This window comes from Piliocolobus tephrosceles, chromosome 9 (assembly GCF_002776525.5).
Source record: "Piliocolobus tephrosceles isolate RC106 chromosome 9, ASM277652v3, whole genome shotgun sequence".
NCBI classification, from domain to species: domain Eukaryota; kingdom Metazoa; phylum Chordata; class Mammalia; order Primates; family Cercopithecidae; genus Piliocolobus; species Piliocolobus tephrosceles.
Genome location: NC_045442.1, coordinates 104,659,659 through 104,674,630, shown reverse-complemented (window position 1 = coordinate 104,674,630; position 14,972 = coordinate 104,659,659). Strand labels below are relative to the sequence as shown.

The 14,972-nt window shown below is 43.1% G+C and overlaps 1 protein-coding gene across 10 annotated transcripts in view; it reads right to left on the bottom strand.

Moving 5' to 3' along the window:
• ABI1 (abl interactor 1) overlaps window positions 1-14,972 on the bottom strand; it is a 120,741-nt gene that overhangs the window by 30,059 nt on the left and 75,710 nt on the right. For all 10 annotated transcript variants that reach the window (XM_023194840.2, XM_023194833.2, XM_023194841.2 and 7 more), the window contains exon 3: window positions 360-536. In XM_023194840.2, the coding sequence (XP_023050608.1) occupies window positions 360-536 (177 nt within the window). The remainder of the gene's footprint in view (window positions 1-359; window positions 537-14,972) is intronic.

Sequence of the window (14,972 nt, the reverse complement as noted above, 5' to 3'; positions counted from 1 at the left end):
ATGATAAAAATATTTATAAATTATTTTCTAAAGTAATTTTGAAAAGCATGTAGATTTTTATTTTTAAATATTCAGTAGAGAAAGAAAGACATGGAATTCACAACACAAATGGATATTTGTCTAGGATTTATGGTTTAATAACCATTTCAAATTTTAATATCATTTTTAGTATAGCCTATTCCACTGATGAAATTACACCCCAACCTTAGTAAAAATGCATATTAAAAATTGTATAAAAATTATAATGCTAGTTGCTAAAGAGAATCTATTAATTACAATTATCTTTATCACAATATTTCCTATCCAAAAGATTTACTGGATATGCAAATGAGTTTGTTAATGTAACATAAAATGCTTACCTTGACACCATGGCCCACATCATCCAGAACTGTGTAATCGATGGGTTTCCGAATATACCTTACAGGGCGCTCCATATTCGCAGGTGCTATTATTTTGTGAGTTCTTGACGTATTCTTATTTGTTGTCAAAATACCAATCTCTCTTCGAGCCACTTTCTCTTTATGAATATCCACAGTCTATATTTTAAATTTGAACAAAACAAGAAAATATTATTTGGCATAATATATTTGCTATCCATATACACTGGACCATATTTAGGATGGACCACAGGACTGTACACCACACGTGTACTTTCCAGTGAACACTATTAAATTATACTAGGCTAAAGGAAGAGAATGTTTAGTGGTGGTTTAAAGCACCAATTAATGTAATGGATTTGATTCTAAAGTAATTCTCTGGAAAGCAGTTTTCTTTCCTAACAATTTGGTATGTGGGCCGGGCATGGTAGCTCACGCCTGCAATATCAGCACTTTAGGCCAAAGCAGGTGGATTGCTTGAGTTCAGGAGTTCAAGACCAGTCTGGGCAACATGGCAAAACCCTGTCTCTACAAAATGTACAAAACAGCCAGGCATGGTGGCATGCACCTGTGGTCCCAGCTACTGGGGACGTGAAGTGAGAGGATCGCTTCAACCTGGGAGGTCAAGGCTGCAGTGAGCTGTGATTGTGCCACTGCACTCCAGACTGGGCAACAGAGGGAGACCCTGTCTCAAAAAAAGAGAGATTTGGTATGTGTAGAACGGGAAAGTTGTCCTGGTATGAGTAGCTGACACTTTATTTATTCAGTGTGATGCAGAACCCCCCCAATACACACCCCCAAAAAAGTAATTACAACACAATGAAGCAAGTGCTATAATGACACATGCACAGTTCATTCAAAATTACCATAAAGGTGCTGAGAACAAGATAACTAACTAGGTTGAAAAGGGTTCATTTAAAGGCTTTATAGAGTACGTAGGTTTCAAAGGATAAACAGGAGTCAAGAAGTGGATATGAAAAATATTAAAGGCAGAGAGAATAACATCCTGCAGACAAAGGTTTAAGAGAGAAAAATGGTAAGAGCAGATATACACTGTCAGCAAGCAGCCTAGACACCTGTTTGGCACAGCCTACCTAGGACTGGCCTACAAGGTTTTTTAAAAATATTTTTTAAATTTAGTTGCCAACTTAAAACTGGACAGTAGCCAGCACATGAGAAATAATTATACAACTGCTCAATAACTTAAAATCTGGCTTAATAAGGAAGTGATGACAAATTTAAATTGAGTGACATGATCACCTCTGCATTTTAAGAAGATCCCACTAGCAGAGGTATTGAATATAGAAAGAACAAGACTACAGAGAGTAAAACCAACTAAGGGGCAATTATGGTAGTCTAGGTGGGACGAGGCCAGGATAGGAACTGAAGCAGGAAAAAGGGAAAAAGAAAAAAAAAGAAAAGGTACTCCCAGGGAAAAGAACAGTTCAATGTTATGCTTGAACCAAATCTGTCACAATTCTGTCGTATTTTATCAGAACTTTTTAATTGAGAAAGAACTTCTAATCAAAAATGCTATCCTAATTCCAAACCAAGATAGACAGAGACACCTCTCCATGAGTATCTATCATTTCTGTACATCTTGTGAGAAGATGCACTAACTCCCTTTGTTCTGGATGTTTACAGAGTAAACAGCCTTAGAAAATACAGCATCTCCTTAGAAAGCAAAGGCAGAATTGTTTACTGTCCAATATAATAAAGCTAATGTAACCCTCCAGGAGAAAGGTTTTCTGCCCATTATAAAAGATGTGGTCCCCTAAATTGAGAGTACTTTTTCTCTAATGCACACAACTGTGTATGCAAAGGCATTACTTGGCTCTTTGCAGTATCCTGTGGAAACTGGGGCTGTTTTCTAGCACAAATGCTGACACTCTGGCTACTACTATTGCCATGAGTAATGATGTCCTTTGTCTCTGATCCAGGAGTCTCATGTCTTCCAACAGAATCCATGAAATTGTGGTAGGCTAACTCATCAGTTAACAAGGGTAAATCTCGGGATCGTCAAAATTTTCGATTGTTCTGGCAATGAAAATAGAATGCTGATGGGGACAAAGCTTTCTAGAAATGGAAGGAAAGACCAGTTAGCAGAAATTGAGAAAAGTCCACGAGAATCATTAATGAACATGTTGTCCATATTGTATGGTCAACCAGGCAATGAATGATCCTCCACTTTACTGCCTGTTAATGAGGCTGAAATGAAGTTTCAGGATAAGTACCAGGAAGTAGACAGATTCAAAGACAACAGCCTGAATGATGCCCTGGTTATTGTCAACACTCCTGCAGATGGGAGGACTTCCTTATCAAGCTGACAGTCAGCCTCAGCAGGTGTGCCTCGTGAAATCTTCCAGACTAAGATTTGTTGGGAAGGGGGAGACAGGGGCACATAAGGTTCTGTTTCCTTTGGACAACAGTTACAGAGACATGCATCTACACTGAGTTTGAAAGTAAGAAAATTTGCAACCATTGTTGGCAGAGCCAAACAAATCTTTAGAACTTTGGCTAGTTTGCTTGGAAGATGAGGAGCATGTAATTACATTGTTGAGGCATGTAATGCTTGTTAAAGAAGAATGGCATTTTGCTGGCTAGATCTTAGTGCTCAGCGACTACTGCAGTCTACCTTGTCAACATTCAATCCTTTCAAGATGACTACGAAGGGCCTCAGCATTTTCTGGTGGTATAACCTGTCCACTACAAGGAACCTTTGACACTCTTGGGGAAATTTCCCTAAGACAAACTCCCTTGGACACCAACCAGTCTACAGACTCCTACTGTACTAGATAGGGTTTAAAAAGAGGATCAAGGTGATTCACTGGAGAATCAGAAACTAGCTCAAAGAATCTAGATAATTCTTGCTGTCAGTCCAGCAGCCTTAGAAAACTCCAGTAGCCCTAGTATTGAAATCAAGCAAGAATTTAAGAGATCTTATCTTGACATTATCTTAACAATGGAGCAAAGAGCCTACATTAAGGTAAACTTCCAAAAAATGATGCCATTGTGCAGTTCAAGCCCATTTCCCCCACCAGAAAGCAACAAAGCTGTAGCTGTTCGATCAAGGTGTTCCCAAACAGAAATGGATACTGTCCATAATGATGACCTTTTTTGTGTGTGTAAGACAACATCTTGCTCTGTCACCCAGGCTGGAGTGCAGTGGAACAATCACGGCTCACTGCAATCTTCAAATTCTTGCACTCAAGCAATCCTCTGACCTTAGCCTCCTGAGCAGCTGGGACAACAGGTGCATCCCACCATGCCAGGCTAATTTCTTTAATATAATTTTTAGTAGAGACAAGGTCTCACAATGTTGCCCAGGCTGGTCTCAAACTCCTGGGCTCAAGTAATAATGATCTTGCACAGAATACAGGGTTTTGGTTGAACCAAAATTACTGCAGGTTTATTTGACTGATTAGTACACAGCTATAGTACCACTCAAAACTGAAAGTAAATGTCTCGTGTTCACTGGTGCAAAGCTACTCTCTGCCAGCCTCCCTCATCCCTCAACCTCAGCTGCTTTACAAAGAAAGATGATTAGGAGTGGGGCCAAGTTCTCCAAGTTCCTCAAGGAGACTGAAGATCACACACACCTGGGTAGGCTACATAACTTTGGGGAGAGCACAGATTCAACATTTTACGGTTCTGTTGGATACAGGAGCCCAAGGCACCTTCATACCCATCCTGTGGAAGAATAAGTTATCAGCTTCCAATACTGAAGTCTGGGTAGGGTTCAAAGTAGGGAAGGGATGCTACTGTGACCTTTTGGGTGGGGCTCTTTGGACCATTCACTGTACTACTATTTGTGGCTTCCACTGCTGAGTGTATAGTGGTATTGATATTTTACATGCTGAACTGTGAGTGCTCATAAGCTCCAGGGAGATCATGCTCACTGTCAAGAGCCCATGTAGAAAGGCATTATTAGTAAGTCTGGGGTCCCACATTCCTTATGACCTGTTTGAGTACAAGTCTGAGCATAGATGACTTTTCTGAGTAGACCCTCTAGCAAGAGGAACAACCTCTTCTGACGGTAACTCGTGGGTTTGGATTCAATGCCTCCCTGACATAGCTACTAGGTATGCCTCTTTTGAAAAGAGAAAGAGTCAACTCAAATGCAATGACTAACAAAGTGGGAAAGGCCCAACAAGCCTCTCTCATCACATGAACTGATAATATTCAAGAATGCAGCCAGTATGGCCCCTAGGGCATCTCAGCTTTACATGAAAAAGTAGCAGCTTCTCCCTTTGAGAACATCTGATCTTGCATTCTGCCACCTAAACCAAATCTGCTAGCTCAGTGAGGCCCTTGATTCACAAAGGTTCCATAAATGCCTGGGCCTGTTTCACTGATTATTCAACTAAGCTGAGACCCTGTTTGCCTAGTGGGCTGTAAACTCCAGTGCCCATAATACAGAACTGAAAATGGGTGTGGTTGCTTTGTTCCACTAGCAAAACTCAAGGACATTCTCACAGATCTGGCCAATATTCCCCTTGAAAACCTTGTTATATTTTTACTGACTATCAGGCTATTACCAACAGCCTAGCTATTTAGTCAGCCACTAGGAAAACTACAGAATGACTGTCTTTATAAAGTTTTTATAAACTTTTTAGTTTATATAAACTAAATTTTTTAGTTTATATAAACTACAGTTTAGTTTATATAAACTGTAGTTTTTATAAAAAAAACTACAGAATGACTGTCTTTAAAAATAAATGACTATATTTAAGACTGTCTATAAACCATGGAGATCAATTGTAGTTGCTGATCAAACCATCTGGGTCACTAATACAGATGTTTACGGTTTAAGAGTCCATTGTCTGATGAGACCAATTATAATCAAGCTACTGATCAAACTGCACTGTTAAGGCTGCTACCACTGCTGCTGGATCCATCATCATACAAGACACAGCAACACATCTATCATCATAGAGTGGATACAAAGTAAAAGACTATGTTCCTGATGCAGAGGCTGCCACCTCATCCCAGACTTGTGAATCCTGGAAAAGGACTCATTTGTCTCATGGTGAGAGGAACCACATCACATGCTAATGGCAGATTGGTTGCATCAGACCTCTGACAACTTTTTTCAGGTTGTCAGTGGTGTCTCACTGTCGATGACACTTTTCCAGGGTCTGGTACTGCTATTCCAGTTCAATCAGCTGACTCCAGCCATACTATTGTGGTCCTTGATACTAATCTGTGTCCTATTTTTACTTTCCACATCATTTGCAATCTGACAATAGATACACTTTTTATCACAAAAGTCACTAAACAATGAGCTGTTAGTCAAGGTATCTGACACTCTACCATCCACAAGCATCTTATAGTGCTTAGTGCTACAATAGCCTTATCAGAAATCACCTCAAAAAATTCAACAACAACAAAAATAAACCCGACTCAAAAATAGACAAAAGGGTTGAACAGACATTTCTCCAAAGAAGACAGGCAAACAGAAGCTGGGCATGGTGGCTCACGCCTGCAATCCCAACACTTTGGGAGGCCTAGGCTGGCGGATCACAAGGTCAGGAGATGGAGACCATCTTGGCCAACATGGTGAAACCCCGTCTCTACCAAAAATACAAAAATTAGCTGGGCATGGTGGAATGTACCCATAGTCCCAGCTACTCAGGAGGCTGAGGCAGGAGAATTGCTTGAACCATGGAGTCAGAGGTTGCAGTGAGCCGAGATTATGTCACTGCACTCCAGCCTGGCGACAGAGTGAGACTTCATCTCAAAAAAAAAAAAAAAAAAAAGAAGACAGGCAAATGGCCAATAAGCACATGAAACGACACTCAATATCACTCATCATGAGGGCAATGCAAATCAAAACCACAATGTGACACAACCTCACATCCACAATGATGGTTATAATCAAAAAATCAGGATGTGGAGAAACGGGAGCCCTCGTGCACTTGCAGTCACTGTGAAACATGGTATAGTGAGATTCCTCACAAAATTAAAAACAGAATTAGCACACAACCCAGCAATTCCAATTATAGGTATATACCCAAAAGAACTGAAAGCAGGGTCACCTAGCAGCTTTATTCACAACATCCAACTATCCATCAACAGATCAATGGATGCACAAAATGTGATATATACATACTGTAGAATAGTATTTAGACTTAACAATGAAGGTACTTCTGACACATGCTACAATATGGATGAACCTTGAGGACATTATGCTGAGTGAAATATGCCAGTCACAAAAAGACATATATTGTATGATTCCATTTATATGAGGTAACTAGAGTAGTCAAATTCATAAAGACAGAAAGTGAAGATAGTGGTTGCCTGGGGGAGGAAAGTTCAATAGACACTTGTTGTTTAATGGGTATAGGGTTTAATTTCTACAAGATAAAAAGAGTCCTAGAGATTATTAGTTGCTCAGCATTGTAACTATACTTAACACTACTGAACAGTACACTTAAAATGGTTAAGATGGTAATCATATATGTATTTTGCCACAGTTTTTAAAAAAAATTTAACCATCTCAAAAGATTTCTGAGTATACCTCTGTCACCTCCTCCTCGTCTACACAGGAGTACAGCAGTTTGGTCGCTGAATGTGGCTGTCTCCAGGAAGAGAACAGCTCCTGGCCAATTGGGATTCCACCCTGACCATTTCTAAGCATGATGCTTCTTCTTTTCCTCTAATGGAAATCCCAGGCTAGCTTGATTGGTCTACTCTCTGGGTAGCAATCCAGTCAAAAGGAGGTCTTTGGTATAAACCTAATTCAGCTTCAGCCACCTGGAATTGACAATCCGGATTTTCTTGCTGGATTTCCTTGGTCTTAAATAATAATGACTGTTTGGACAACCAGAGGCAGGATGGTGCACTTCCAGGTTCTTCATCACCAACTTTTCCTGCGCGCGCGAAAATGCAGCCGGCGCCCGGGAAGGTGCAGACCAACCGGGCATGCGCCAGGTGACCTCAATCCAAAGAGACCAAGATTTACCTGGTCACACCTGCGGAACACCCCCTGACACGCCCGTGCCCTGCCTATTGCCCTCCCACTCCTAGAAAAGCCGCTCCCGGCCAGCGGGCCGCGCGGACTTCCCAGCCCCCTCCTCCTGTCGGGATGTCGGGACTGCATCAGGAAACCCCCCCGAGAGCCCCACCGGGGGACTCTGTCAGCCTCCCTTGCCGGAGGCCGACAGATCTCTCCCTACCCACCTTCTTTCCCTGAAGCTAGGTGACCAAAAATAAATTTGCAGTTTTGCTCTTACCCTTGCCTACTCGCTGGTTCTTTTGTGCTCGCTCTGGTGGTCTTAGAAAAACACATCAGTTGGTGCCAAAACCCGGGAGGAGACCCCTCCTCAGCCCTCTAAGGGTTGAGGAACCTCCTCCTGCTCCCACGCCGCAGACGGACCAGGACCTGAGACCCGCTTCCCTCACTCTCATGGCCTCTCTGGGGTAAGTGCCATTGTCTCCTCTTTACCTCCCTCGGCCAAAAATCCTGCGCAGGTCCAAGGCCCACTTTTGAGCCACTATGTGGCTTGGGAGACCCGTTCAGGACGGAGACGTCCGCCTGAAGGTAATCTCCACCTTGGCTCCAAGAGCCTCCAGTCTGTCTCTGCTGGTTCCAAAGGACGCTTTGAAGCCAGGCAGAGATCCACTTCTATTTCCATTGTGTCCATTGTGTAAGTAAAGAGGAAACAAATGGGACACCCCCAGTCCAAATTTCCAAAGAGCACCCCCTTAGGGTGCCTCCTAGCCAATTTAAAAACCTTACAGCTCGAACAAGACCTTAGGAGGAAGCGGTTAATTTTCCTTTCCACTGTGGCGTGATCGACCTCAGCAATTTCTGCCAGCGGCTGGGCAAGTGGTCCAAAATTAATTACATACAAGGCTTTTGGGCCTTACGCTCTCGTCCCTACCTGCCCTATACTCCTCCTTCTCTCCCCGCTCTCTCCACCCCTCCCTTCCTCATCGACTGGTAGCCCACTCCTAGCAGCGGCTTTACAGCCCAGTCGTAACCCCAGGCCAGAGAGCACACACCCCGCAGACTCCAAGGCTGCAAAAGGAGCCTGCTATAAGTGCGGCAAGGCAGGACACTATGCCTACAGGTGTCCGCAAGGTCCCCGAGCCCCAACACAGCCTTGCTATAAGTGCAAGGCATCAGGACATTGGGCCAGTGAATGTCCTAACCCTCGTCCACCAGGAACCCCCTGCCCTGCTTGCCAGCAGGGAGGACACTGGAAGTCTGATTGCCCCACCCTGAGAACAGGTGCCGCGTCTCCACGTGACCCCCTTTCCCAGGATCCTGGGAGCTCCTTCCAGCTCCTACATCTGGACGACAACAACTGAAGGTGCCGAGACTCAGGGACCCCCATCACCCTCGCCGAGCCGCGGGTAACTCTCCTGGTAGCGGGTAAGACAATTAATTTTTTTAATCGACAGCGAGGCTGCCTATTCTGTTTTGCCGTCCTTCTCTGGACCTAGCCTTCCATCCAATATCTCTGTAGTAGGAGTAAGCGGAAAGCCATCCACTCCACGAAAAATTCCACTCCTTAATTGCTGCCTGGCCAACAACTACTTTGCACACTCGTTCCTCATTATACCCTCATGCCCTACCCCCTTACTAGGCCGAGAAATCAGTTCAACTTTTCCCCACTCGCCTCAAACTTACTAAATTTTCTTAACTATCTCATACTCCCCAACCTTGCCAGGACCATCCTTCTGGGTTTTGCCCATATTCCAACAAATGCTTCCATTCTTCATTCCTATACTAATACTGTGCCTTATTTTATTTTTCATCCGTACGTCCGAATACCAACCATAGGCCCTGACCTTAACAATGCCCCTTAACAGCAGGAAGTAGCCAGACAGACCACGGCGCCCCTTTATCACTATTATCAATAAAAGGTTGGACTGTTTGGATGAACGGAGGCAGGATGGCGCACTTCCGGGTTCTTCATCACCAACTTTTCCCACACGCGCGAAAATGCAGCCGGCACCCGGGAAGGTGCAGACCAACCGGGCATGCGCCAGGTGACCTCAATCCGAAGAGACCAAGATTTACCTGGTCGCACCTGCGGAACACCCCCCGACACGCCCGTGCCCCGCCTATTGCCCTCCCACTCCTAGAAAAGCCGCTCCTGGCCAGCGGGCCGCGCGGACTTCCCAGCCCCCTCCTCCTGTCGGGATGTCGGGACTGCATCAGGAACCCCGCCCAAGAGCCCCACCGGGGGACTCTGTCGGCCTCCTTTGCCAGAGGCCGACAGACCTCTCCCTACCCACCTTCTTTCCCTGAAGCTAGGTGACCAAAAATAAATTTGCAGTTTTGCTCTTACCCTTGCCTACTCGCTGGTTCTTTTGTGCTTGCTCTGGTGGTCTTAGAAAAACAAATCAATGACCACTTAGTTAAGTATACTGCTTCCCCTAGGGTGGCTCATGTGGACTAAAGTAGGAGACATAAAAGGATCTCTGTAAGTTTAACAAAAAGGACCTTTGTCGCTCTTGCACCTGGCCCTTCCAGAAAAAAGGTCTGGGTTTGAGTCAGAGATGACTGGAAAAAAGGTAAACCTAGCTACTGGAATGGGACACACTGATTTTGTGGCAGTCGAAGGGGTACAACAACCCTGTCTGGCACCTGTGGGGAAAACACCTTAGATGTTGGGAAGGAAAAGGAGGGACATTAGTGATCTGTCTTTTAGAATCATCCCTCACAAAGGACATTTATCTGCAAATGTGCAAAACCTCAAATTTAACTGACTACTGGGTCTGCCCCTACCCCGCCACACAGCTTTGATCACTACTCAATCATCATTCTCCTTAACTGCACAGTCTCTCGGAAGCAGCAGAAGATGGTCCAAGCTCCCAAATCTCCCACACGAAACACCTGTCCATAACTTCAGGCGTCTTTTCAAGGCACAGTCATTTCAAGGGACAGATGAATGCCATCGAGTTGGTGGCATAGATAATAAATAGGACAGATTGGACTGACTGCCTTCAGGCAATCTCTCCACAAACAAGTACTAGAGAAGTATTCATACTGAACTCGGAACCCTAAGGCTTACCAGCCATCAGGGAGGCCACATTGGAGAAACCATCAGCCTGCGCTCTGACTTAAAAGTAGGTCCCACATAACTGGGAGGTGGTGGGGGGGAGTGTGTTGGAGAGGCAGAAGTAGGACAATATAAACAACACATTCTTTATAGGCACAGAGTCCTTGGGAGTATTTCTTGTTTGGAAGTCAGGCATTGCCTCCCTTCAGAAAATGTGATGACTTGCACACCAAGGGAATAATAGCTATAATGGGAGTCATCCAATTAGAAAAGTTTATTTGAAATTTGTTCTGGACTTTAGCTAAAGCAATCAATGACATCACCTTGGGCCTAGAGGCATTCAGGACAGTCTCAAATCACTAACCAGGATTTTTACAGATAAAAGAATAGCCCTACACTTCCTCTTTGTAGACCAAGGCCAAATCTGTGCTATATATTCTGCAGTAACTAGATTAATGCCTTGGGCCAAGAGTAAAGTCAGAGCAGAAACAAAGAGAAAGCCACCACCTGGCTCTCTTAGGTAGACCCTAAAGGTTTACTGCATTTGTTCTGTTGGCTGGGTCTCGGACCCTGGGGAGCATAATTGAAGTCAATATTGCAGTCTGGCCTCATCCTGCTATCCTGTTGATAGTAACTTTAATGAAATGTGTTATAAAAAAACTTTTTTTTAAAATTCATTAAAGATTTTTTTTTCATTAAAAAACATTTAATGAAAAACTGAATGGATCTGGTCCCAGGCTCTGTCGGTAAGACTAATCAGAGTGACCAGTGAAGCTGTATAATCATGGGAAGGAAATCTTACCAGAAGCCAAGAAGGTATAGAAATGAAGGTAGAATACTGTTGGAAGGCAATTATACTTGAGTCTTTCATGTTTCTGTACCTGTTGCGAGTAGAGGGACTGACTACTTTTGTACCATACCAACTTGTTACATATGTTTGTATTATATAAGGAATGGTCTTGAGGGATCAAGAAACAGTGTCTCCCTCAGGAGCAAAAGGCAGGTTTGTTTGCTGTCTAGTACAATAAAGACGTCATTTCCAGTGGGCATGGTGGCTCACGCCTGCAATCCCAGCACTTTGGGAAGCTGAGTGAGGCAGATCACCTGAGGTCAGGAGTTCAAGACCAGCCTGGTCAACACGGTGAAATTCCGTCTCTACTAGAAATACAAAAATTAGGCAGGCACGGTGGCGCACACCTGTAGTTTCAACTACTTGCGGGGGTGCTGGGGCATGAGAATAGCTTGAACCTGGGAGGTGGAGGTTGCAGTGAACCAAGATCATGCCACTGCACTCCAGCCTGGGGGATAGAGTGAGACTCTGTCTGAAAAAAAAAAAAAAAATGTCATCTCCCTCCAGGGTGAATGAAGGTCAGGTAGGCTTACAACTTACTACCTATTATCAAAGTTTGGGTTCCCTAAACTGGTAGTCCCTCTCCTGTAACAGACTGCAGTGCATTACAGGAAAGGCATCACCACATGCATCACTCAGCCCCTTTCACCTTCCTCTATGGAGCAGTGGGTTTGGGAAACTGGCACAAATGCTAACACTCTGGCTCCCGTTATTCTCATCAGTAATAAAGTCCTCTGTCTCTGGTCCAGAAGTCTTCTGTCTTATACCAGCATCTACAAAAGATGTTAGCTTGCATGGAGGGCAAAATCTGACTCTTAACAGTTCTTGAAAAAACTGTTTTTATAGTGAAACAATTCATACATTCTGGCCACCCCCATCCCCAAGTAATTCTCAGGATTATCCGATACAATCATTGATTCATTGATGTTACAAAATGTAAAGAGCCGCATTTTTGTAGAATGCCTCTCTACACTTTTTTTTTTTTTTTTTTTTTTTGACAGAGTCTTGCTCTGTCGCCCAGACTGGAGTTCAGTGGTGCAATCTCAGCTCACTGTGCCCTCTGCCTCCCGGGTTCAAGCGATTCTCATGTCTCATGACTGCCCAAGTAGCTGGGACTACAGGCATGTGCCCCCACACCCGGCTTATTTTTGTATATTTTGTAGAGATGGAGTTTCACCACATTGGCCAGGCTGGTGGCAAACTCCTGACCTCAAGTGATTTGCCCGCCTCAGTCTCCTGAAGTGCTGGGATTGCAGGCATGAGCCACCATACTCAGCCTCTCCACACATCTTTTAAACTCCTCCCTTTTCTAATAGGTCCAGCATTCGTACAAATTTTAGCTCAATTCTGCTCAACACAGAATTAAGTTGAGGAATCCCTAACTCCATAGAGGGGAAAATACCGAGACTTCATTGGAAGTTGGAAAAGATGGACCAGTATTTACCTAGGTTTGTTTCTACCTCTCCCAAACACTCATTCTCTGTCTCCTTTGTAAGGTCATCTTACAGACAGTGTCTCCAGGTTCACTTTCCTCTTTATAACCCCTCAGCAAATTCGTCCACATTCAGGCTTAAATTACCATATATACATACAAACTTTTATTTATCTATTCAAGAACGCTCATCTAAGCTGTAAGTTCATGTATAAAATTGACATTCTCTCAGATATTTGAATGGTAGCTTAAAGTGAACGTGTTCAAAATCAAACACACAGGCCACTCAATACTATTTCAATGTTCCTACTTCAATTCTCTATTAGTTTATGTAAGTCAGACATCTAGCATTTACTTCATGTTTAATTTTACTAAATCCTGTCACATTTACCTTTAAATACCAAAAATCTGTTTCTAACACTTTAATCCTACTCAATCTACTACCATCTCTCACCTTGGCTATTGCAACAGCCTTCTAATTGGTCCACTTGTACCCGATCTGGCCTTTATCCAGTCTGTTTTCTATGGTGTAACCATGGAGAGCTTTACAAAAGAAGTAAACTTGAGAAAACAAAATTAAAAATGTGTACATTTCACCTGTTTAAACCCTATTAAAAGAGCATCCCACACGGTCCCCAGTCCTCAAAGGAAAAATTAATTCAAAATGTCTTGTTCTTTCCCTGTTTTTCTCAAGCATCATGGAATCCACAACTCTCCTCCTTAAAATCATCCTTTTTTCACCCTTCCTACTTCACTCACACTCTGCAGAATTATTCAGGACACGATTTCAAATTACTTGAAAAATTCTACTCTGGTCTACTCTCTCTCCATTCTCCCAATTCTGAATCATAAAAGTCCAAAACACAACACGTCCAGCAAAGCACAACCCTCCATATGGCAGGGTGACCAAATAAAGCGGGTAGACAAGGGAACAGGTTTGGAACATTTGTATAACAACAGCATGCATATGTTCACCAAGCGAGAGTTAGCTTTTTCAGAGAGACTAATTCTTTCTCATACTTGAATTTCCTTACTTTCACACATTTTTCTTCAACTTTACATAGCAAAAGCAGCAGTCTGACATTAAAAAATAATAATAATAAGCTTTTAGTCTTAATGTATGAGAGTCAAAATCAGAATAACCCCAGTTGAGAAGAACTAGATAGCCCAGGAGATTACCCTATAGCAATTCTTAGACCCACTGGTTTAAAAAAAAAAAAAAAAAAAAGCATGCAAACTTGAAATTAGAAAATTATGTTTGAATACTAACTCTTTTGCTTACTGGATATAAAATTTTATACAAGTTTTAATTAATTAAAATTTCATTTTGCTTATAATATTTGGCTCTGTGTCCCCACCCAAATCTCATCTTGAATTGTACTCCCATAATTCCCACGTGTTGTCGGGGGGACACAGTGGGAGATAATTTGAATCACGGGGTCGGTTTCCCTCATACTGTTCTCATGGTAGCGAATAAGTCTCACGAGATCTGATGGTTTTATCAGGGGTTTCCACTTTTTCATCCTTCTCATTTTCTCTTGCTGCCGTCATTTAAGAAGTGCCTTTTGCATCCTGGCATGATTCTTAGGCCTCCCCAGCCATGTGGAACTGTAAGCCCAATTGAACCTCTTTTCCTTCCCAGTTCCAGGTATATCTTTATCAGCAATGTGAAAACAGATTAATACAGCTTATATAAAATGGGAATAGCATATTAGCAACTATAACATTGCTTGATACAAAAAAATAGTAAAAATTAATAAATCTGAATCTTATTTATCAAATCTACAACTCTGCCATTAAGATAAAGCATTTCTAAAATATTAATATGAAAACATGAATGTATCACATTATGTATTTGAAATATGATGAATGTGATTTAGGTTCCAATCTCCAGTTTTGCCACTGGCAATACAATTTTGAAGAACTCCTCAAGGCCAGTCTAATAAACATTAAGATACCAGCAGTTTGAGGCCGGGCGCAGTGGCTCAAGCCTGTAATTCCAACACTTTGGGAGGCCAAGGTGGGTGGATCACGGGGTCAGGAGATCAAGACCATCCTGGCTAACACGGTGAAACTCCATCTCTACTAAAAATACAAAAAATTAGCCAGGAGTGGTGGCGAGCATCTGTAGTCCCAGCTACTCAGGAGGCTGAGACAGGAGAATGGTGTGAACCCCGGGAGGTGGAGCTTGTAGTGAGTCGAGACCGCGCCACTGCACTCCAGCCTGGGCAACAGAGCCAGACTCTATCTCACACACACACACACACACACACACACACACACACACACACACACAC